The following is a 25,484-nucleotide window of genomic DNA, read 5'->3' as shown; positions in this document are numbered from 1 at the left end:
TGGATCTTTCAACAAGACAACAAACCTAAACCCTGTTTAAAACCCACTAATGCATTCATGCAAAGGAAGAAGTACAATGTTCTGGAATGGCCATCTCAGTCCCCAGACCGGAATATACCGTATTTTTCAGACTATAAGACGCACTTTTTCTCCCCCAAAACTAGGGGGGGAAAGTCAGTGCGTCTTATAGTCCGAATGTGTGGCCAGAAGTACAGTGCAGAATGCGTCTTTATAACTTAGCCGATCCTCCCGATTCAGCCCTGCGCTCCACTTAATCTCCAACTAGGTGAACACTTCTCTGGCCCACTCTGTCTTCCCGGCAGTTCATGCACGCACTCCATTAGGCAGCTTGTCTGCTTCACTGCCCGATCCAGCCACACATTTTCCCATCTCCAGCCAGGATCATAGTGCCTTGGGCCGGTTCGCTCTGTCCTCGTGGCGGTTCCTGCACTTTATGCTGCTTGTTTCACCACCCGAATGGAATGCGTGCACAAACTGCGGGGAGGACAGAGCGGGCCAGAGAAGTGTTTCACTTAGCCGGAGATTAAGTGGAGCGCAGGGCTGAATCGGGTGATGGGATTAATAGAGGAGTGAGTGCACGATCCGGCAGACCGACGGAGGGGGCTGCGGTATCCTGGCTGGAGATGGATCAGATGGTGAGAGGTGAAGTACAATTTGGAGTGGGTACTTATTTGCGTAATCTGTAAGTGTTTGGAATGCTGTTGATTCCTAATCTCCCCAATGGCAATTTTCTTTTATGTAAAGGTGTAGATGAAGGATGTTTATGGTGGTTTAAAAAAAAATGTTTGTGCAATCAGAGGTTGTAATAGCATACCATTAACGGTGTATTAGGATTTATGTATTTAAAGTGAAACTTTGACAATCATCTTTCAGAGTGGCCCTTCTTTACTGATAAATTGGACAAATGTGGTAGACTGAATGGTGGGAATTCACAGCTTGGGGGGGGGAAGAGGCTCTAAAAAGACCCCCTGCTCCATCTACGCACCAGATTTAGTTTATTTTTTTCCCCTGGTTTTTTAAATCTAGGTGCGTCTTATGGTCCGGAGCGTCTTATAGTCCAAAAAATACAGTAATTAAAAAACTGTGGTGTGAGTTAGAGAGAATGAACATGTTTTGCAAAGCGGTCCAAAATACCTTCAACCAGAATCCAGACTCTCATTGGAACCTTCAGAAAGCATTTAGAGGCTGTAATTTCTGCAAAAGGAGGATCTACTAAATATTGATTTCATTTATTTTCTTGTGGTGCCCAAATTATGTTTAAACAATTATTGCACATTTTCTGTAAATCCAATAAACTTCATTTCACTTCTCAAATATCACTGTGGGTGTCTTCTATATGATATATTTAACTGACATTTTTTACTGTAACAACCAACAATTTATACAGGAAAATCCTGACGATTAACCATCTTAGCAGTATGGACGAGCTCAGCTCGTGCATGACCGCTAGATGGCGCCGCTCAGGCCCTGCTGGGCCGCTTTTAACAATTTTTTTTAAAAACACGCAGCTAGCACTTTGCTAGCTGCGTGTGGGGGGCGATCGCCGCAGCTCGCCGCCGATGCGCCGCTACCCGTCGCGTAAGAACCCCCCCTCCCGAGTCCCCTGCGCAGCCTGGCCAATCAGTGCCAGGCAGCGCTGTGGGGTGGATCGGGACTCCCGATGACGTCACGACATCTAGGACATCGGTGACGTCATCACTATGGTTACCATGACGACGGGGGAAGCCCTCCAAGAAATACCGTTCAGAACGGTAATGCGCTAATGCACCAGAAGCGATCGGAAAGGTGAGTAAGACGCCGCCAGGAGGGGGGAATCATGTAGCTAGCGCTGGGCTAGCTACACGGTTTAAAAAAAAAACAAAAACAAAAATACTGCTGCGCCGCCACCCTGGCGATCTTAATAGAACGCCAGGGTGGTTAACAAGGTTGCCTAAACTTTCGCATCCCACTGTAAACTGTGTACTTCCCCTACCTCTTGTTTCCACCCCATTCCTTTAGATTGTAAGCTCGCAAGGGCAGGTTTCCCACCCTATTGTGTTTTGGAACGTTATTCATTTAAAGAGACTCTGAAGTCTCTAAAAAAAGTATTTTTATTTCACAAATTAGTTTAATATCTTAGCCCTAACTAAACCACCGCATTCCTGCCACTATAAACTATCAAAATCCCCCCTAACTTGCCCTCCCTCTCCCCTGCAAAATCCACGACTTTCTTGGTCGTGGATTTTGCTGCCTACTTGAGATGATTCATTCAACAAATTGGGGCTGCATCATGGATTTAAAACAAGGTGTGAATCTTTTATGTGTAGTCAGCAATGGACTTACCTGTTTCTGGGTCACATATTTGCTCACAGGCATCTACAGTTCTTTGGCCACAAAGATCCCGTACCCATGGAGAGCTGGCATTCACCTGATAGTACAGGAAGAGCTGTGAAGGGTTCACCCAATTCGATACATCAAGGTAGCTGCCTTCACTAATCACAAAGCTGCTGCCTGCAAATGAAACAGATAAAAATTGTAGTTTACCAGTTTGAGTTATAGTTTTATTTTAACTGTAGATAAAAAAACCTAGTAAATTACAGATTTTAGTCCTCAAGCAAAACTAGCTAAAATATTTACATTTTAAATTGTCACTTATGTTGTCACTCTAGATTAAGCAGTAGCATTTATTTAAAAAACATGGAAAAAGATTTATAAAACGAGAGCTGCAAAACAAGACAATTTGAAGAAGACACCTCTTCTAATGACAAGAGTGCAAATATCCATGTATTATCTGCCTTATTACTAAATGTGAGGTCCACAATACTATTGATAAAAACCAGTCAGGTAATTAACATGCAATACAATATCTCTATGGCCACATTTACAGTGGTGCATTGAGGTGCCGTGTAACAGGCACTTTGTAACACGGCTTACTACACTGCAATGCACCACCTATGTGCCATTCACCGTGCCGTAGGAGCATTCTGGTATAACGGGATGTGACATCTTAACATGCTGCATGCATTAACTGTAAGGGTGAAGCACACTTTTCACTGTCTGCTTCACTGTACCCAGTGCAACCCAAGCATAGCGTGTGGCACAACTCATCGTGTTTCTGCTCTCACAGGGCAACGCATTTTTAAACAACTGTATCAGTGGCAGAAAGTTATTGCTTTCTCCATATTTAGTTGCACCTTAAGGATAAATGTGAGTGTGGTACAGTCCTGTGCAACAGAACATAAGATAAGATGCTTGAAAACACACAACCATAGCATGGCTACCAGAAAGCAAAAACTGACTCACTCCTTGTCAAGCTAGTCAACACACTACAAGTAACTTTCACAGGAATAAAGCATACTGATGTTGTTTCTAAGGGAAAAAAAGAGAAATCAGAGTGATGTTTTGCTGATCTTCACTGTTCATCTCCTTAAGCAAATCCTTTCATGTTTGCTTTTTCAAAACACTCTTTTTTGCATTTTAGAATATGAAAATATTTTCAACACAACATCATGTAAAACACACAATGAAATTACCGAAAGCTAATTTAATATTTACGTACATGTGGATTTTAAAAATGTATCAAAATGTATCAAGTGAAAATTGTAGTATGATGATCCACTATCTGATATAAATTGCCACTTTTCCTCTCTTCTAATGTGCATTAGGCATGCATTTTTCACCTATGTATTTTGAGTGTGAACTTCGTGTTCTCTGGAAGCGAGAATAAGTATTTCATTCCTTTTCATTTAGTCTGGTATGAAATACTTTTGGAATAATGAATGCCACCTGGTTGGCATGTGGGTGATTTATTACTTTATTTTTGATTAACTATGACTCTAAGTGCAATAATACTTTTTCTGAGTTCCAAAATATGTGGGATATAGAGCCTGGTGATAGCTAATCTTGCAGCTAAAAGCTCATTAGATAACTATAGAAAGCAACTGGTCACTGCAGGAGTTGCAATTTTAAGAATGCTGTTTTAGTGCCCAGAAGTTTGAGTTCTTTCACCTTTTCATTCACTGGTGGAAAACTGTTCCATACCCCCACCAGTTTGGCATACGTATGCAGTGTTTGTGCAATGCTACATAATCTTGCTCTAATAAAATGCCACAAGACAATAAGGATAACCTACAAACAAAAGCCTAATGCACTCTGATCTAATCTGATCAGATAGGGATCTATGGCCAGCCCACACGCTGCAGACAGATTTGCAATATATTTTAGCATGATTACAAATTGTCTTAGCGCCACTGCCTGCCAGGCCACCACCCCCAAGTGTATGTGTAACTCCCCCCCCCCCATGGTGAGTGTTGGAGACTCCCCTAGAGTATGTGCTGGCACAACTTCTGGCCTCCCCCTGGGTCCAGTGTCACCGCAAGCGTCTGTATCATTTGACTAGTGACGTTACTACAAACTTGTAATGACGTTACTATATGTGGCAGTGTCACATGGAACAGGTGCTCGTCGGTGACACTGATCACTGGAGGAGGCAAGGAGTCACACCAGCATGTGAAGTGAGTCTTCAACACTCCCCATGGCCATAGGATGACACATACACTTGGAGAGACATCAGCTGGGGGTCCATCGGTCATGGGGAAAAAATGCTGTTGCTGCTGCTCACATGATCGCGCCCTTGCGCTCGAGAATTTCTACCAAGCCAATCAAATAATTCGAATGATTTCAGCCAGAAATGTTGTGGCACCGATTCTCCTCCAATTCTATATCATTACTGGATCAGAAGGTTGATTTGCCTGCAAAATCAATTAATTCATGGGCACCCTTACAAGACGTGGGACAATTAGCTTTAAAATAGAGAAAACTACCTTCCTGACTCCAAGTGACAGTCAGACAAAATTCCTGGATCAAAACTGCAAGAAATGTCCTAGTTATTATAGCAAGATGTTTTGAATCAGGGTGATATCATATATTGGCTAACTTAAAAGGAAAAGAGTAAGCTTCCTGCTGTGCAGCCTTCTTCTTAAAGAGATACTGAAGTCTCAGAAAAATCATGTTTTCAATAAAAAAATGTGTTTAACATCTTTGCCCTACCTAAACCGCCACATCCCCGCCGCTGAAATCCATCTAAATTCCCCCTAACTCCCCCCTCCCTCTCCCCCGCAAAATCCATGACTTTCTTGGTCATGTATTTTGTGCTGTTGAAGGCAGAGCTATGAGCCGCAGCTCTGCCTCCATGCCCGTCTATCAGCGGCAGATCTACGCCTCTCCCCGCCCCAATCAGTGAAGGAAGACTGAGAGGCGGCTATTCGTGCTGACAGACGCGCTGAGAGGCAGAGCTGTGGCTCATAGCTCTGCCTCTCACGGAAGCGCAGCCCGGATTGCCCCCCGGGGAGTTAGGGGGGATTTAGTTAGTGTACAGCTGCGGGAATGTGGCGGTTTAGGTAGGGCAAAGATGTTATACACATTTTTTTATTAAAAACGTGTTTTTACGAGACTTCAGAGTCTCTTTAAGACTCTCTTCCTGTATACTGACAAGATGTTAGAATACATTAATTATTATTTTTCCTCTTTATCCAGTTAAATTCAAGTTTAAAATGTGCTACTTCATGTGGTAAGATATTCCACATTTTAAACAACCCTTACTGTAAAGAACCCCTTTCTCAAACTAATCTGATCAATATAATACGGCAGTGGAACTCAAGGTTGCCTGCCTTGGTTCCCGTGAGGCTCAAAGATGCACACTATAAGGTGGCACCAGTGTTTCTGGTCCCATACCCCATCACCCAATCAAATTGCATAGTCATCGGAACATAGAACTTAGTTCAGAAATTATCCCCGTGAAAGGAGACAGTGTTCCGCAGCTGGTCGGAAAGAATTCTAATTTAATCTCCCTGGCGGTCAATTAAATTCGCCAGGGAGGCAGCGCAGCACTGTTTTTAATTTTTTTTTTAAATCATGTAGCTAGCCTAGCGCTAGCTACATGATAGGCGCTGAGCAGAGGCATCCCCCGAGCCACTCCAATCGCCTCCGGCGACAAGGCCCATCAGGAAATCACGTTCTGAACGGGATTTCCATGAGGGCTTCCCTGTCGCCATGGCATGACATCACCAGCGTCATGACGTCAGAGGGAGTCCCGATCCACCCCTCAATGCTGCCTACTGATTGGCCAGGCAGCGAACGGGGTCTCGGGGGGGGGGGCACCCTCTAACACGGTGGGTAGCGGCGAATTGTCATGGAGCAGTGGTGATCGTAAGTAACACGCAGCTAGCAAAGTGCTATCTGCGTGTATAAAAAAAAATTATGCAAATCGGCCAAGCGGGCCTGAGCAATCCTCCGCAGTGGTTACTGCTAAGGAGGTTAAGGGAATTCATGAAAATACCATATTCAGCAGTGGAAGGAAACAGATCCCGGGCTACTTGTTTTTAATTGGCCAGCTCATGGAATTCAATACTCTGAAAGTGGCATAAAACCTGTTTAATAAATACTTACATTGGTACCTGCAACCCTGCCAAGCCTATTTCATTCTAGTCTGAATTTTTTAAGACTGGACTCTGATTTAGAATAAAAGAGAGTCTTCCCAAGCCCTTATTCCAAATATATGGTCTCATAAGTTTTTAAACAGAGGTAAAACTCACTTCCTACAAATATAAGACCTTGGACCTTGTGTAAGACTTGAATGAAGTGATTTAGGAAGATGCCTGGATTAAACCTAATAAATTTATAATCTCAACCACCTTATTCAATTTAAAATTATTCACAGGATGTACCTATCACACCAAGTAACTTGCATCCTCTGTTTTCAATCAATGTTAAAAGCCTGATGCCAACCTAGGCCATAAGGTTTGGTATTGCCCAAAAATAAATATCCAGTGGAATGAAGTATGTAAAGCTTCACCTGCGACTGTAAACTGTATTGTGCAGCTTAAACTAGAAACACGAATATTGAGATTAGTTGAATAACTAGTCTCTCCACCAATAAGAAAATAACTCTGATGCAATTACTAATATACTAATACTGAAAAACTGGTATAATAGAATTGCAAGCATCAAACCCACCCTGAATAAACTTGAATAAACTATTGCAAGTCATTAAAGGACCACTATCATAAAAATTGTAAAATTTTAAATACATGTAAACACATACAAATAAGAAGTATGTTTCTTGCAGAGTAAAATGAGCTATAAATTACTTTTCTCCTATTTTGTAGTCACCTACAGTAAGTAGTAGGAATCTGACAGAACCGACAGGTTTTGGACTAGTCTGTCTCTTCATGGGGGATTCTCCACATGGCTTTTATCATTTCTAAAGAGACAATCCCTGAAAATGATTTATATAAAGATGCAGACCGCCCCCTAACTGTTTGCACTTTTTTTGGCAGTTGGGCAGATCAACTGCCATCCACTAAGTGCTTTTGAAAATAAAGAAAACCCTGAGAATCCCCTATAAGGAGCTAGGCTAGTCCAAAACCTGTCGGTTTTGTCAGATTTCTACTACCTACTTACAGTGACAGCAACATAAGAGAAAAGTCATTTGCGTCTCATTTTACTCTGGAAGAAATGTACTTCTCATTTGTACGTGTTCACGTCATTTTAAAGTTTTAAGATTTTTAGCGAAAGTGGTCCTTTAACAAGGTATGCTGTACCCCTATACAAAGCAGCATTTATAGTTAGAGATTGTTCAGACACATTCAGCAATATTTGGAATCCATGACAACCACCTATATGCTAGGATCTACATGTCATAGTCTGTATTACAGGGGGGGGGGGGGGAGAGGAGGATTGGTACTTGCGAGTATCTATATAGCTTTCTTATATTTGTTATATCATCTTTTTATTTTTGGCCTAAAAAATAAAACAGCCATTTTCAGAATTTTCCATCTGTATGAAAAAAAGAGCTATTTACATCTTCACGAACAGCACATACAAAATATTTACTGAGCCATATTTTGTGGGTATATCTATGTTTTTCTGTCTCAAAAGGTTTATTTAAAGTTTTCAGATTTTCAACAATAATCAAATAGAACTGTTTGCAGGATTACTGCATATCGCAGAGATGAAACACATATGCATAAAGAACCTCATTATTCTCACTTTAAAGAGAATCTGTACTGTGAAAATCTTAAATAAATAAACATACCAGCCCATTTGTTGTCTTCTCCTAGGCCCCTCTGTGACATTTTCGCTGCTCCCCGCTGCTTTCTTGGTGATAAAATCACTGTTTTATTCATTGTTTTTGTAAACAATGAAGATGGCCATCAAACAGGAAATAAATAATCAGAGCAGGTGCCTGTTTGCAGAGGCTCCTCTCAAACGGGATTTGATTGCTGGAATGTTACACCACTTGTTGCCTTAGCTGCTTGTTTGAGCTCTGAACTGATCTTTCTGCACTCACAGCTGTTCACAAGGTCACAGCTCCTGAGCCTGCAGATGCTGGCTGTGAGCAGAGACCTTGTCTGACTCATGCACACAGCACACACACAGAGCCTGCAGGGGGCGTGGAGGAGGTGTGTTTAACTTCTCCCTATTACAGCAGAGCAGTGATAGCAGTGCATTCCTCTCTGCCTCGACAAGGCTTTATTACGGAGACAGTGCAACTAGAAAAGGCTGCAGCAAGCCAGACCACATTAGAACAGGTATAGGACCTTATAGGATAGAAGAAATAAAGCTGAACATTTTGTTACAGAGTCTCTTTAAGCGTCTCATTCAAAACAAAATGGTTAGTTCTGTAAGGCTCTATACCAAGTGCAAGGTTCCAACTGTGTACACCATGTCTTTCTTTTTCATCTTTGAATGTCTTTACATTAACACATAACAACAACAAAAAAAACATACACAACATCTTGGACATACTGGTCATTTTTTTTCCTTTTTATTGAGTTGGTATTTCAAGTGTTACATAAGTATTTGAATAATTCCATTCTGCACATGTTTAAAGTAGGAGTTCAACAGGTATGAGGTCCCTTGAGGTGGGTGGTGAGCTTACATGTTCTGACAAAAAATAAGTTAATTCATAAACTCAAGGACAAGTGTTTGATTTTCACATGGCAACCATACAAAAGGTAAGGTGTGTGTGTAGAGTTATGAAAATCTGCATGTAACAGAAGAATGGGCAACTTTAGCTGCATTGTTTTTGGTATAGTAAAATACATGTCTTTAACTAAAATTCGCTCTATTAAAGAGCTTTACATAAAGCAATCAATTTCTGTTAACAATCCCTTAGAAAAAACACTAAGGTTCAGCGTAAGTAGTTTATTCTCAATAATTTTTGGAAACTTATTTATAATAAATGTATGTGAGAAACATTTTATGGATACTAAATGGAACAAAAAAGAAAAAAAGAGTGCAGTGACCGCCATCATTCTGAAATTTAACACGATTGGTACTACCAGTAGAGTTCCAAGAACTTTTCACCTGACAAGGGCCTTAGTAAATTAGTGACCAAAAACCCGATGGGCTCTCTGACTTAGCTCCTGAGATTATATGTGGAGATGTTACCAAGTTCCATATGGACATCCCTCCATGGATCTGGGCTTCATGGCAGATTTGCAAGAAAAAAGCCCCTCCCAGTGAAAACAATGAACGTTCCCTTGGACTTTGCAGACAAATATTTTTTTTTGGTCTGAATAGACCAAAATTGAACTGTTTTGCCTTGATTGTAATTATTATGTCTGGTGGAACGGGGCGTTCATCACATTCCCAGTGCCATCCCAATAATGTGACATGGTGGTGGCAGCATCATGTTGTACAAGTGTTTTTCAGTAGTGAGAAACTGAACAGGGTTGAGAGAAAGCTGAATAAAGCAAAATGTAGAGAGAGACAGAACTCTATTAAGCATCTCTGGAGAGACCTGAACCTGGCAGTCGACTGATGGTCCTCAACCAACCTGATATAGCTTGAGAAAATTTGAAAAGAAGAATGGCAGAAAAAAAAAAAATATATATATATATATATATATATATATATATATATTTTGCAATTGTTTTGAGTATAGCCCATAGAAGTACCTAGTAGAAGAAACTGTACAAACAGCACAACATGAACACAAAATGTAATGATAATGTAAGAAGGCTGCTGGCCATTCAGTGCAAAGACACTGAGTTCACAGGATACAAGCCAGTTTACAAGCCAGTGTTTCAATTAGGAGTCAATTTCCAAAGACTGTAAATCATGTTTTTTTTTATAATGACTAGGCTTCCCTTAACAGATGCATTTATAATGTAGAAATAAATATGTAAATCCATAAAACCAGGAACAATTGAACATTACTGTTAGATATGCTTCAAAATATGGAACTCAACATATTCATAGATATTATAAAACAGTGTTAAAGAGAACCCGAGGTGTGTTTAAAGAATGTTATCTGCATACAGAGGCTGGATCTGCCTATACAGCCCAGCCTCTGTTGCTATCCCAAACACCACTAAGGTCCCCCTGCACTCTGCAATCCCTCATAAATCACAGCCATGCTGTGAGGCTGTGTTTACATCTGTAGTGTCAGTCTCAGCTGCTCCCCCACCTCCTGCATAGCTCCGGTCCCTGCCCCCGTCCCTTCCCTCCAATCAGCAGGGAGGGAAGGGATGCAGGCGGGGACTGGAGTTCTGCAGGAGGTGGGGAGATCAGCAGACTGACACTATAGAGATAAAGACAGCCAGCTCTGACAAGCTGTTTGTCAGCAGCGTGGCTGTGATTTTTGAGGGATTGCAGAGTGCAGGGGGAGCTTAGGGGGGTTTGGGATAGCAACAGAGGCTGGGCTGTATAGGCAGATCCAGCCTCTGTATGCAGATAATATTCTTCAAACCCACCTCGGGTTCTCTTTAAGAGTAAAAATAAAATGTACATTAACATGGACCATTAAATGAAATAATACAGAAATCTGGTAGCAGGGGCTAATAAAGTCCTTTTCAGAGTTAAATGTCACAGAAAATGATCATGTTTATCACACTTATTCACAGGAATAGTTTATCACATGCTACAGCATGTTATGCTGAATATGTATATTTTAAACATGTGTTTTGCATAAAAGCCCACTTAAAGCACATTTTGTGGTTTAATTTGTTCTATGAAATACAATCCAATAACGTTTATAAAAAAAATGAATTAGGTAGTCTATGAATGAGAGACATCTACATGCATCTGAGTGAAGGTTTTTGTTGTCCATAAAACAAAAGTGGGAATTTTGTCAATTATGTTACAGCTTTTTGATTCATCAAGGATGCCAGTTTAATTGATTGCAAAACCAGTAAACAACCTTAAGGCTGCTTACACACAGGGACGTTACAGGCTCACGTTAGTGCAGCCTGTAACGCTCCGCCAACGCACAGCAATGTAACACAAGTGGGCTGTTTACACTGCCCACGTTGCGTTACATGTAATGCTGCACGTTCTTCCGAAAGTGCAGCATACTCTAGCGCAGAAGGAGGGGCAGTGGAGGCAGCGGTGGGGAGGGGGGAAATATCCCCCCCTCCCTCACCTGGGACCCCTCCTTCTGCCTCTCTCCCCCTCCATTTATCGGTGGCAAGTGCGGGGTCGGTGGCGGGGAGGCACGCGGAGAATTACTCACCACTTCCGCGTTCCAAGCCCCGGCAGCGTCATGTCGTCAGATCTCCGCCTTCAATGCCGCCCACTGTGCTTCCGCTAATCAGGAAGGGGGGGGTTGCGCCGCGCCGAAAAATGGGCGTGGCCATGATATTGTATGGGCGGAGCTAATGTAATAATGTAACAGCGAGGCAAAAGAAAGCAGTGTTTCCGCCATGATGTGGTAAAACGAGGATTCGCATCATGGGTGTGCAGAAACTGTGTGATGCTATTTATTAGTATACCCGCCGTAACCACAAAGCAGCAAATATAGCCAACTATGACCATTAAGGGCTCATTCACACTATGTGCTGCGCTGTCAGTTTTGACGCAACGCACATAATGTAAGATTCATATGGTAACATGAAAGTCAATAGACTTCCATGTTACCATTCACACTACAGGTGTGCGTTCCCATGCGTTACATTGTAACGCATCTGGGAACATTTTAACGCACAACGCATACGTTTCCCCGATGGGTACAGCTGCCGATGTCCACGCTTTAGCGCACCACAATGTGCATTCCGTGCGATCACTGTGCGTTGGCAGCGCATGCATGAAATTGCATTCGTGCATACTTTCTGTAGTGTGAATGAGCCATTAATAATAAATGCAGCAACAGTTACCCCAGACACCAGAAAATAAACGCAATGTGTGCAACATTTCAGCAGAAAATCATGCAATGTGGGCCACATTTCACCAGAAAACAAACGCAGTGGGCCACATTTCACCAGAAAATAGACGCAGTGGGCAACATTTCACCAGAAAATAGACGCAGTGGGCCACATTTCACCAGAAAACAAATGCAGCGGGCCACATTTCACTAGAAAACAACGCAGCGGGCAGCATTTCACCAGAAAACAAACGCAGCGGGCAGCATTTCACCAGAAAACAAACGCAGCGGGCAGCATTTCACCAGAAAACAAACGCAGCGGGCAGCATTTCACTAGAAAACAAACGCAGCGGGCAGCATTTCACCAGAAAACAAACGCAGCGGGCCACAGTTCACCAGAAAACAAACACAGTGGGCAGCATTTCACTGTAAATAAAGGCAGTGGGCCACAATTCACCAGAAAACATACACAGTGGGCCACATTTCACCAGAAAACATACGCAGTGGGCCACAATTCACCAGAAAACATACGCAGTGGGCAGCATTTCACTGTAAATAAACGCAGTGGGCCACAATTCACTAGAAAATAAATGCAGTGGGCCACAATTCACCAGAAAACATACGCAGTGGGCAGCATTTCATAGTAAATAAGCACAATGTGGGAAACATTTTAGCAGAAAACAACACAGTGGGCCGCATTTCACCTGCAAAAAAAAGTAATGTACTCACCTGACAGAAGTCTTCCCTCTCGGCTGGGCTCTGGCGTGCATCTTCCCCGGATCTTCTGCAGCTGAGTCTCCCATGCTGCCGCTGACAGGCAGAGTGCAGGGCTATGGGAAGATGGCTGCTGCCGAAGCCCTGTACTGGAGACACAAATAGTTTCCAGTACAGGGCTTCGGGACGGCAGCCATCTTGCCGTAGCCCTGGTCTGCCTCCCGGGAGACTGCGAGGCTGCGGGCTATGAACTGGCGCGGCTGCGTCTAGTAGACGCTGTGGCCAGTTCATAAGCAGCTGTGGTGTGCCAGCAGATTAGGCTAAGCATGCCGGGCCCGGCACGCGTGCCATAGGATCGCCACCGCTGCTCTATCGTTACAACGGCTTAAGCCGCGTTAGACTGTTTGCACATGCTCAGTCATGTTGGGGAGGAGCGGAGAGCGGCCAGGCACATGGCTAATTAATATTCACTGCACGTTGTGACGTGCAGTGTTTACTTCCTGGTGCGGCCGCTCTATGCGACGATTGGCCGGCGGGACTACGTGATGCCGCATGCGTCCAAGAGTACGCATCACGGCATCACGGACGCCAGAGTGAGCTGCACAACGCGGCTCACTCTGACGTCCACATCGAAGAGCACCAGGCCTTGCGTTAGGTGCACGTTATGCGACCTTAACGTAGCACCTAACGCAACGTCTTGGTGTGCAAGTAGCCTAAAGGAACACTCCAAAATATATTTGCCCTAACTAGAATTCATTTTCAATGAGATAGGAAATATATTCACAAGCTGTTGGAAAGAGAGGAGGCAAGCAGAATCATTAACATGATAGCTGATTAGTGTAGAACTTTCTTTGGGTGGTACATTTGCTAAAAATTATTTTTTTCTAAATGCATTTTAACAAAAATATTAAGAAAAAAATGGAAAAAATTAATACATGCTACCATAATTAAAACCTACATATTTTATTTGCCCATTTGTCCAGGTTATTACAACATTGAAATTATGTCCCTATCACAATGTATGGTGCCAATATTTTATTTGGAAATAAAGATACATTTTTTTAGTTTTATGTCCATCACTATTTATAAGCTTATAATTTAAAAAAAAAATATTAGTTGTATACCCTCTTCACATTCATATTAAAAAAGTTCAGACCCTTAAAGCGGAATATAACCCTGCATTTCAACTTTGCTCTAAAACATTATTTACAGCATATTATATGCAAAAAACATTTTTTTTTACTAGACCAGCATTGGAAGGGTTAAACACAGAGGTTTTAAGTTCCGTGCAGACGTTCAGATAGTTACATTCTAATTAGTTAGATGTATCTATTGATAAACAGTTACACACTCTTTGGCTGTCCTCCAAGCTCCTTCTCAGTGAGAGAGATGAGTCACAATAAACACTTAAAAGATACATATTTGTAAACAAAAAGTATCTAACTGAAGTTCGGATGCGTCTGCAGAAATCTCTAGGGACTTTAAAGCCCTGTGTAACCCTTCCAATGCTGGTCTAGTAAAAAAAAAAATGCTGGTTGCATATAATATACTGTAAATAATGTTTTAGAGCAAAGTTGAAATGCAGGGTTATATTCCGCTTTAAGTACCTATTTATGTTTTTGTTTTTTTTAAATTGTAATTTAAAAAAAAAAATTGTTAAACATTTTATTTGGGTATTTTTTAGGTGTGGGAGGTAAACAGTTAATTTTAAATGTCAATTATTGTGTCTTTTCGTAATAAAAATGTATGTGCATGTAGCAGCAGCAGGCTTTTGGATGTGAAAGTCATGTCCAAAGGCATATCATAGTCAAATATTATTCAAGATAAGGCTTAATACTCAACTGAGAGGGCTACAGTGCTGGAAAGGCATCCTAGTTTAGTCTCATATCAGCCTATATTACTATGAATTGGTTCAGAAACACTGTAGCAAAAAACAAATATATATATATATATATATATATATAATGAATTGGTTGTGTAGTACGGATAATTAGTAGAACATTAGTAGCAAAGAAAATATTCTCATTTTTATTTTCAGTTATATTGTGTTTTTTATAACATTGCATCATTCTCTGATATTTGCAGTTTACACTGTACTCAGCATTCTAAATGATTGTACAAAGCAGGTCAGTGAACTTTTGAGCTGTCCTCTGGACAGAAAAAGAAAATACAGTGACTGACAGTTGAGATAACAAGCTTCAGAAGACAGAGCTCTCTGTTAGACGGCGTGATCATCATCTATTTACACAGTAAAGCGCTGTGATCTGCAGCAGCGCTGTACTGGGGACAAGAGAGCGGCCGGCTTTCATAGGCAGAAGCCTATGAAAGCCGATCGCCGTGATTGGCCGGCTGGGGGGAGGGGATTGGAAAAACAACATAAGCACACAAATAGTAAAAAAAATATTATAAAAACAAGAACATAAATATTTATAAAAAAAAATAAAATAAACACAAGGGGGCGATCAGACCCCACCAACAGAGAGCTCTGTTGGTGGGGAGAAAAGGGGGGGGGGAATCACTCGTGTGCTGTGTTGTGCGGCCCTATAGCTTGGCCTTAAAGCTGCAGTGGCCGGCAACCCTCAAGGATTAATGCAAGGTGTGGCGTAACCTCCCGCTTACCCTAATTGGTAGGGCAAATGCAATAAAGATGAATCTTCTCCCTAAATTTACCTACATATTTCGCAACTCCCCAGTCACTATTTCAAACAAATTGTTTAAAGAAATAGATACCTCTGTTATATCCTGCCTTTGGGATGCTAAAACCCCTAGAATTGCACTTAAAACCCTGCAGCTGCCAAAGGAGGCGGGTGGGATAGGCCTTCCGGTATTTAAGTTTTACTACTGGGCTGCAATACTAGTAACTGCCAGGTGGTGGTTCTCCCGCTCTCTGGACAACCCCGCCACGGCTCTCGAGGCGGCAGTCCTGGGCTCACACACGGCTCTCGCTAGTTTACCCTACAGAGGTACCAAATGCTCCCCCAAGCTTACACACTCCATGAAAACTGTAATCCTAGTCTGGGACGCAGTCAAAAAATTCCAGTCCTCCCCGGGACAGGTGTCCCCGTATCTGCCCCTCTGGAACAATACTTCCCTCCCTCATTTTGCCTCAATACCTGACCCCTCGGTTTGGGCTAACAGAGGTATCTATAGACTCAAAGATCTGTTAGAACATAACCAGCTATTAACTTTTGACCAACTCAAGTCTCAATACCAACTCACAAACAAATACTTCTTCAGGTACCTTCAGCTACGCCACGCCTTTCACTCCCAATTCCCAACCTCTGATCCCCCAATGCTGGTTTCCACCTTCCCACTAGAACATAAGACGGCCCTCAAAGAGCTCCCAAAGGCCTTATCTGTTCTATACAAAACCATTCTCCCTGTCTCCTCCCCCTCCATGTCTAAGCTTTATGACAAATGGAAAACTGACATCCCGGACCTAGAACTGCCCGAATGGGACGAAACTGTTCAGAGTACGTTCAGCTACTGTATCTCTGCCAGGAATAAAATGATAGCACTTAAGCTTCTCCACAGGGCATACATTTCCCCGGCCAAACTCCGCTACTACAATGCTCAAGCCCCCTCCTCCTGTGCCAGATGCGGAATGCTGGATGCTAGCTTTATGCACGTACTGTGGTCCTGTCCCAGCCTATCATGCTTCTGGTCAGAGATGGGCCAATGGATTCACAAATTATTCCCAAGGGCCTATGTCCCCCCCAACCCTAAACATTTTATATTGGGGGTAATCAATGAACACATTAAGGCTGTCCCTAAACAAATCCTATATCGCAGTCTCCTCTTTTATGCCAAAAAACGTATTACTCTCCATTGGAATCAATCTAAACCACCCTCAATCTCTGACTGGCACACTTATGTTAACAAAGAACTCCTTATCCTCAGAGAGGTATACGAAAAAAGAGGAGCCAACAAAAAATTCGAGAAAATCTGGTTCCGCTGGTTAGCAGCTAATGAGATGGACTTCAGTTGAGGGTTTCTTCTTCTTTTCAGGACTCATCTCTACCAAGCTCAGACTCCTTCCTGCAATCCTAACATGGGGGGGGGGGGGGGTAGCTCTGCTCTGCTGCAGCTGTTATGTTATGCTATGTGTATCTGTATAAGCTGTTCTAAGCCGACTGTTTCGGCTTTGTTGTAATAACATAAAATACCAATAAAAAACTATCTTTAAAAAAAAAAAAGCTGCAGTGGCCAATTATGAAACAAACAGCCTGGTTTTTAGGGGGGTTTACCACTGTGGTCCTCAAGTGGTTAATTAAAAAATCAAAAATGAGTAGGTTTAAATTCAGAACTAGTGATTTTAGCATAACTATGTAAAATTTTATTTAAAGAGAAGTTGGTAACCTAAACATACAAGTGACTGACATGGATTAAACTGCAAATCAATAATAGGCTGACAAACAGTGGAGTTCACTTGAAACTTGAACGGCAATACCTATTTGGTTTTTTTTTGGGGGGGGGGGGGGGTAGCTAGAAGTTCTTACTGAGGGCAAACTGAGGTGCAGCTCATTACTCCCTGTCATCTTGTTGGGCCATTGCTTGTAACATGTATAGATAAGACTTTTATAGGATCTTCGCTGTTTCTGCTAGTAATTTAACCACTTGAGGACCAGTCTTTCTACCCCTTAAGGACCAGAGCCTTTTTCTCCATTCAGACCACTGCAGCTTTCACGGTTTATTGCTTGGTCATACAACTTACCACCTAAATGAATTTTACCTCCTTTTCTTGTCACTAATACAGCTTTCTTTTGGTGCTATTTGATTGCTGCTGCGAGTTTTAGTTTTTATTATATTCATCAAAAAAGACATGAATTTTGTAAAAAAAATGACTTTTTTTAATTTTCTGTGCTGACATTTTTCAAATAAAGTAAAATTTCCTATACATTTGAGCGCGAAAGTTGTTCTGCTACATGTCTTTGATAAAAAAAATCCATTCAGTGTATATTTATTGGTTTGGGTAAAAGTTATAGCGTTTACAAGCTATGGTGCCAAAAGTGAATTTTCCCATTTTGAAGCATCTCTGACTTTTCTGACCACCTGTCATGTTTCATGAGGTGCTAAAATTCCAGGATAGTATAAATACCCCCCAAATGACCCCATTTTGGAAGAAGACATCCCAAAGTATTCACTGAGAGGCATGGTAAGTTCATAGAAGATTTTATTTTTTGTCACAAGTTAGCGGAAAATGACACTTTGTGACCCAAAAAAAAAAAAATTCTATTTCTTCTAACTTGCGACAAAAAAAAAAAAATGAAATCGGCCACGGACTCACTATGCTCCTCTCTGAATACCTTGAAGTGTCTACTTTCCAAAATGGGGTCATTTGTGGGGTGTGTTTACTGTCCTGGCATTTTGGGTGGTGCTAAATTGTAAGACTAAAGGTGCTCATTGGACTTTGGGCCCCTTAGCGCAGTTAGGCTGAAAAAAAGCCACACATGTGGTATTGCCTTGCTCAGGAAAAGTAGTATAATGTGTTTTGGGGTGTATTTTTACACATACCCATGCTGGGTGGGAGAAATATCTCTGTAAATGACAATTTTTTGATTTTTTTTACACACAATTGTCCATTTACAGAGAGATTTCTCCCACTCAGCATGGGTATGCGTAAAAATACACCCCAAAATACATTATACTACTTCTCCTGAGTACGGTGATACCACATGTGTGGCACTTTTTTGCACCCTGACTGCGCTAAGGGGCCCAAAGTCCAATGAGTACCTTTAGAATTTCACAGGTCATTTTGCGACATTTGGTTTCAAGACTACTCCTCACGGTTTAGGGCCCCTAAAATGCCAGGGCACTTTAGGAACCCCACAAATGACCCCATTTTAGAAAGAAGACACCCAAGGTATTCCGTTAGGAGTATGGTGAGTTCATAGAAGATTTTATTTTTTGTCACAAGTAAGCGGAAGTTGATTTTAATTGTTTTTTTTTTCACAAAGTGTCAATTTCCGCTAACTTGTGACAAAAAATAAATCTTCTAGGAACTCGCCATACTCCTGACGGAATACCTTGGGGTGTCTTCTTTCTAAAATGGGGTCATTTGTGGGGTTCCTATACTGCCCTAAAAAAGTGCCACACATGTGGTACCGCTGTACTCAGGAGAAGTAGTATAATGTGTTTTGTGGTGTATTTTTACACATACCCATGCTGGGTGGGAGAAATATCTCTGTAAATGACAATTTTTTGATTTGTTTTACACACAATTGTCCATTTACAGAGATATTTCTCCCACCCAGCATGAGTATGTGTAAAAATACACCTCAAAACACATTATACTACTACTTCTGAGTACAGCGATACCACATGTGTGACACTTTTTTGCAACCTAGGTGCGCTAAGGGGCCTAACGTCCTATTCACAGGTCATATTGAGGCATTTGGATTCTAGACTACTCCTTACGGTTTAGGGCCCCTAAAATGCCAGGGCAGTATAGGAACCCCACAAATGACCCCATTTTAGAAAGAAGACATCCCAAGGTATTCTGTTAGGAGTATGGTGAGTTCATAGAAGATTTTATTTTTTGTCATAAGTAAGCGGAAATTGATTGTAATAGTTGTTTTTGTCATTTTCCGCTAACTTGTGACAAAAAAATAAATCTTCTATGAACTCACCATACTCCTAACGGAATACCTGTGGGTGTCTTCTTTCTAAAATGGGGTCATTTGTGGAGTTCCTATACTGCCCTGGCATTTTAGGGGCCCTAAACCTTGAGGAGTAGTCTTGAAACCAAATGTCGCAAAATGACCTGTGAAATCCTAAAGGTACTCATTGGACTTTGGGCCCCTTAGTGCACTTAGGGTGCAAAAAAGTGCCACACATGTGGTACTGCCATGCTCAGAAGAAGTAGTATAATGTGTTTTGTGGTGTATTTTTACATATACCCATGCTGGGTGGGAGAAATATCTCTGTAAATGACATGACAATTTTTTTTACACACAATTGTCAATTTACAGAGAGATTTCTTCCACCCAGCATGGGTATGTGTAAAAATACACCCCAAAACACATTATACTACTTCTCCTGAGTACGGCGATACCACATGTATGACACTTTTTTGCAGCCTAGGTGCGCTAAGGGGCCCAACGTCCTACTCACAGGTCATTTTGAGGCATTTGTTTTCTAGACTACTCCTCACGGTTTAGGGCCCCTAAAATGCCAGTGCAGTATAGGAACCCCACAATTGACCCCATTTTAGAAAGAAGACACCCCAAGGTATTCTGTTAGGTGTATGGTGAGTTCATAGAAGAATTTATTTTTTGTCACAAGTTAGTGAAAAATTACACTTTGTGAAAAACCAATAAAAATCAATTTCCGCTAACTTTTGACAAAAAATAAAATCTTCTATGAACTCGTCATACACCTAACAGAATACCTTGGGATGTCTTTTTTCTAAAAAGGGGTCACTTGTGGGGTTCCTATACTGCCCTGGCATTTTACGGGCCCAAAACCGTGAGTAGTCTGGAAACCAAATTTCTCAAAATGACTGTTCAGCGGTATAAGCATCTGCAAATTTTGATGACAGGTGGCGTATGAGGGGGCGAATTTTGTGGAACCGGTCATAAGCAGGGTGGCCTCTTAGATGACAGGTTGTATTGGGCCTGATCTGATGGATAGGAGTGCTAGGGGGATGACAGGAGGTGATTGATGGGTGTCTCAGGGGGTGGTTAGAGGAGGGGAAAATAGATGCAATCAATGCACTGGGGAGGCGATCGGAAGGGGGTCTGAGGGGATCTGAGGGTTTGGCCGAGTGATCAGGAGCCCACACGGGGCAAATTAGGGCCTGATCTGATGGGTAGGTGTGCTAGGGGGTGACAGGTGGTGACAGGAGGTGATTGATGGGTGTCTTAAGGTGTGATTAGTGGGGGGAATAGATGCAAGCAATGCACTGGCGAGGTGATCAGGGCTGGGGTCTGAGGGCGTTCTGAGGGTGTGGGCGGGTGATTGGGTGCCCTAGGGGCAGATAAGGGTCTAATCTGATGGGTAGCAGTGACAGGTGGTGACGGGGTGATTGATGGGTAATTAGTGGGTGTTTAGAGGAGAGAATAGATGTAAACAATACACTTGGGAGGTGATCTGACGGCGGGTCTGCAGGCGATCTGATGGTGTGGGTGGGTGATCAGATTGCCCGCAAGGGGCAGGTTAGGGGCTGATTGATGGGTGGCATTGACAGGGGGTGATTGATGGATGGCAGTGAGAGGGAGTGATTGATGGGTGATTGATAGGTGATTGACAGGTGATTGACAGGTGATCAGTGGGTTATTACAGGGAAGAACAGATGTAAATAATGCACTGGCGAATTTATAAGGTGGGGTCTGAGGGCAACGTGTGGGCGGGTGATTGGGTGCCCGCAAGGGGCAGATTAGGGTCTAATCTGATGGGTAACAGTGACAGGTGGTGACTGGGGGTGATTGGTGGGTAATTAGTGGGTGTTTAGAGGAGAGAACAGATGTAAACATCGCACTTGGGAGGTGATCTGACGGCGGGTCGGCAGGCGATCTGATGGTGTGGGTTGGTGATCAGATTGCCCGCAAGGGGCAGGTTAGGGGCTGATTGATGGGTGGCAGTGACAGGGGGTGATTGACTGGTGATCAGTGGGTTATTACAGGGAAAAACAGATGTAAATAATGCACTGGCGAATTGATAAGGGTGGGGGGTCTGAGGGCAATCTGAGCGTGTGGGCGGTTGATTGGGTGCCCACAAGGGGCAGATTAGGGTCTAATCTGATGGGTAACAGTGACAGGTGGTGATAGGGGGTTATTGATGGGTAATTAGTGGGTGTTTAGGGTAGAAAACAGATTTAAACAATGCACTTGGGAGGTGATCTGACGTCGGATCTGCGGGCGATCTATTGGTGTGGGTGATCAGATGGCCCACAAGGGGCAGATTGATGGGTGGCAGTGACAGGGGGTGATTGACAGGTGATTGACAGGTGATCAGTGGGTTATTACAGGGAAGAACAGATGTAAATAATGCACTGGCGAATTGATAAGGGGGGGGGGGGTCTGAGGGCAATCTGAGCATGTGGGCGGTTGATTGGGTGCCCGCAAGGGTCAGATAAGGCGTCTAATCTGATGGCTAACAGTGACAGGGGGTGATAGGGGGTGATAGATGGGTGATTGATGGGTAATTAGTGGGTGTTTAGGGTAGAGAACAGATGTAAACAATGCACTTGGGAGGTGATCTGACGTCGGATCTGCGGGCGATCTATTGGTGTGAGTGGATGATCAGATTACCCACAAGGGGCATTTTAGGGGCTGATTGATGGGTGGCAGTGACAGGGGGTGATTGATGGGTGATTGATGGGTGATTGACAGGTGATCAGGGGGGATAGATGCATACAGTACACAGGGGGGGGGTCTGGGGAGAATCTGAGTGGTGGGGGGGTGATGAGGAGTCCCCAGGGTGCAGTTAGGGACCTAATAAAAAAATAGCGTTAACAGATAGTGACGGAGTGATTGATGGGTGATTAGGGGGGTGATTGGGTACAAACAGTGGTCTGGGAGGTGGGTAGGGGGGGGGGGGGGGTCTGAGGGGTGCTGTGGGCGATCAGGGGGCAGGGGGGGGAGATCAGTGTGCTTGTGTGCTTGGGTGCAGACTAGGGTGGTTGCAGCCTGCCCTGGTGGTCCCTCGGACACTGGGACCACCAGGGCAGGATGCAGCCTGTATAATACACTTTGTATACATTACAAAGTGTATTATACACTTTGTAGCGGTGATCGTGGGGTTAACAACCCGCCGGCGCTTCAGAACGACCGTCGGGTTGTCGTCCCAGGTGGGCGGAGCAAGTTGCCGGGGGAAGCACGCGTCATCAATGACGCGATCGCTCCCCTGGCATGCCGAAAGGACGCAACGCTGTTGGGCGTATTGCGGTCCTTTCGGCGTCCACTTTGCCGCCGCCCATTGGCTGTGGGCGGTCGGCAAGTGGTTAAACATACTACTACAAGGGACACCAATAAAAATCTGAGAGTCAGAAGAAATTTGGAAGAAACTTCCACACTAGATTAATTTACATTGCTAAATTTGGCTCTGTTACATTAATGCTGAACAAACAAAGTGTTACGAACTGTGTGCTGCTTTGTTCCTGCCTGCTGATGGTGGTGTTTACTTGGACTGCCTTGGACTTTGCACTGTGCCACCAGCAGGGGGCTTTATGGACATATAGCAGCCCTCGAGTTCTGTTCTCCACCTGCAGAGGGCTATGTGGACTGTGAGCAACCCTTCAGCAATTTCCACATGCATCCTGTTTGCTACCTGGACTATATAGGAAACTGCCTTTTCCTTCTGCTGGTTGCCAGAGCTTAGTAATTATTTGAAGCCCTGAGTTTCTGGACAACATGCTACCTGATCTGTTCCTTGCCCTGAGATTTGTATTTGCCTTTCTGTTGCTGAACCTTGTATTCTTGCCTGACTCTGATTCCTGCCTGCTCCTCTGTACTTTGATTAGTTTGTTGCCTGACCTTGCATTACGTTTTGACTGTGATTTCTGCCTGCTCCCTTTTGGCACTGCGATTATTTGTATATTATTCCTGTATATATTATCCTGTATATATATTAGTTAGCTAGATTAGATAGATAGGGTCTTTGGGGTTTTGCACATTTATTTGGTGAAAGCTCTGTATATAGTGTGTCGTAATAAACCATTATTGCACATTATTCCTAGTTTCAGTGTTTGTATTGCTGCACACTGTGGTCATCACCTGTTCCTCTGTTTGTAACAGTAAACTAATTATGCCAGTTAAGTAGTTACATAGAAGTGATTACATTGTACAATCGAGATGTATCTTCAACATGAACCTTTTCTCTAAATTTTCAAAAAAAATTTTTTTACAGTGTTAGATATGCAAAATGCTGTTAGATTCTTAGTTATGCACAGATTAAATAGGCTTTCAGAAATCATTTTGTTCTTTAAACATGAGCAAAGCAGGAAATGCTGTGTATATACCTAGAATACTGTTCACATTTTCATTAATACATGCTAGTCTTTTTAGTTTAAATATACACCATAGAAAATATATTTGTCTCCCATTATTTAGCAATATGAACTCTTGCAGCTAAAATGACCTTGCCCACCATTTTGTATTGTGTTTCCATGCATTAAAATTATTGTTAATGACATGGTCACCATAGAGCCTTTTGAAATGTCACATTTTAGTAACAAGTCTAAAAGGTTTTATGCCAGATTGTATGCCTTTTATTCAAATGTCTAATGGATTTACTACTGTGCAGTTGTATAGATACATGAACTCTATAATAACTATACATTAACTAATAGTTTTCTTCAGTTATAAATGTTAAATGTAGCTGAATTTATGATGTACCAAATGTGTGTTTTTTTTAAAGATTCTTTATGTAAGAGAAGAATATTTACAATATAGCCAGCAGAAAGACACAGAGCACTGCATACATGAAATCAAAATACAATGAGGTCTTGAGATTAGGAGTGATATCACGTAGTCGTGGGACAAACTAAAAGGGTTGCACAACCATTGTTGTTATGAACGCAAAAGTCCTCAAATACTCAAACACTATTAATACAAAGAGTGCCAAATCAGAGAGCTTGAAGGTCACCATAGTGGCATTTGGGGTTTCTGGGGGTGAGAACCCATAAGGCACATCAGCTAACTTGTTGCAAAAAAAAGAGAGGGAAAGGGAAACGTGCCAGGCAATGCACTATAGTCATTTTCTGAGGCAAGAGTGAAAAAGGAAAAAAATAGTCCAGATTCCCAAGAAGCCCTGGCTCCCCAAGGACCAGAGAAGAAGAGAAAGAGAAAGAAAGGCCAAAGGAGAGAATCTCACTGAACCCAACTCAGTTAAACTCATACCACAACCAGCATCTAATGAAACAAGTAACCATAAGATAGGACCCATCATGAAGGGGGGGGTGGCAGTAGGCGAGCAGCAGGGACTGACAAAAGAGGCTAAGAAAAGTCTTCTATTAGTTGCTTACATTCATCTGATTCTAAGAAAATGTTTCAATGTATCCATGTACAAGAGAAGGCCTCATCTCTATCATATATAGTGCATGTAAGGGATTCCATTTAGTAAATATATTTCAGTTCAGTGATCCATTCCTGGATGGTGGGTATCACTGTTGATTTCCAGTGTCTAGTGACTAGGACCCTAGCTGCCTGGATCAAGTGTCTAGTTAAAGAGCATTTGAACTTCATATAAGGTTTAGGAGTGTTATAAAGTAGATAATAGGAAGGGTCAGTGAATGGTTCACCATCAGTAAGAGTTTTCATATATTTCTGAACATCCTGCCAAAAAGGCTGTATAGCGTCCCAGCTCCAAAAAATATTCAATAATCTGCCTACAGCTCTGTTACACCTCCAGCAAAGGGAGCTAGTGTTAGGATACATCTTTTGCAATCTGCTTGGGGTGAGATATCACTTAGTCAAAATTGTATAATTAGATTCCTTTATTCTAGAGGTGACTGATGCCTTTTGATTAAGAATAAGGATCTTCTGCAGTGGCGTAGCTATGGAGCTATGGGCCCCGGTGCGAGTTTTAGATTGGGCCCCCCCAAGCATTCTATATGTAACACTTGATACGGTCCAACAAAACCTGCCAAGGTCATACACAGTGTCAGAGGTGCAAGAAGGGGATG

At 42.6% G+C, this 25,484-nt stretch overlaps 1 protein-coding gene across 3 annotated transcripts in view; it reads right to left on the bottom strand.

Moving 5' to 3' along the window:
- ASTN2 (astrotactin 2) overlaps positions 1-25,484 on the bottom strand; it is an 818,428-nt gene that overhangs the window by 469,449 nt on the left and 323,495 nt on the right. For all 3 annotated transcript variants that reach the window (XM_068248102.1, XM_068248105.1, XM_068248104.1), the window contains exon 6: positions 2,344-2,511. In XM_068248102.1, the coding sequence (XP_068104203.1) occupies positions 2,344-2,511 (168 nt within the window). The remainder of the gene's footprint in view (positions 1-2,343; positions 2,512-25,484) is intronic.

The sequence above is a fragment of the Hyperolius riggenbachi genome, chromosome 8, assembly GCF_040937935.1.
Source record: "Hyperolius riggenbachi isolate aHypRig1 chromosome 8, aHypRig1.pri, whole genome shotgun sequence".
Classification (NCBI taxonomy): domain Eukaryota; kingdom Metazoa; phylum Chordata; class Amphibia; order Anura; family Hyperoliidae; genus Hyperolius; species Hyperolius riggenbachi.
Note: the sequence above shows the minus strand (reverse complement) of the source record. Positions and strands in the feature narration are given on the sequence as shown.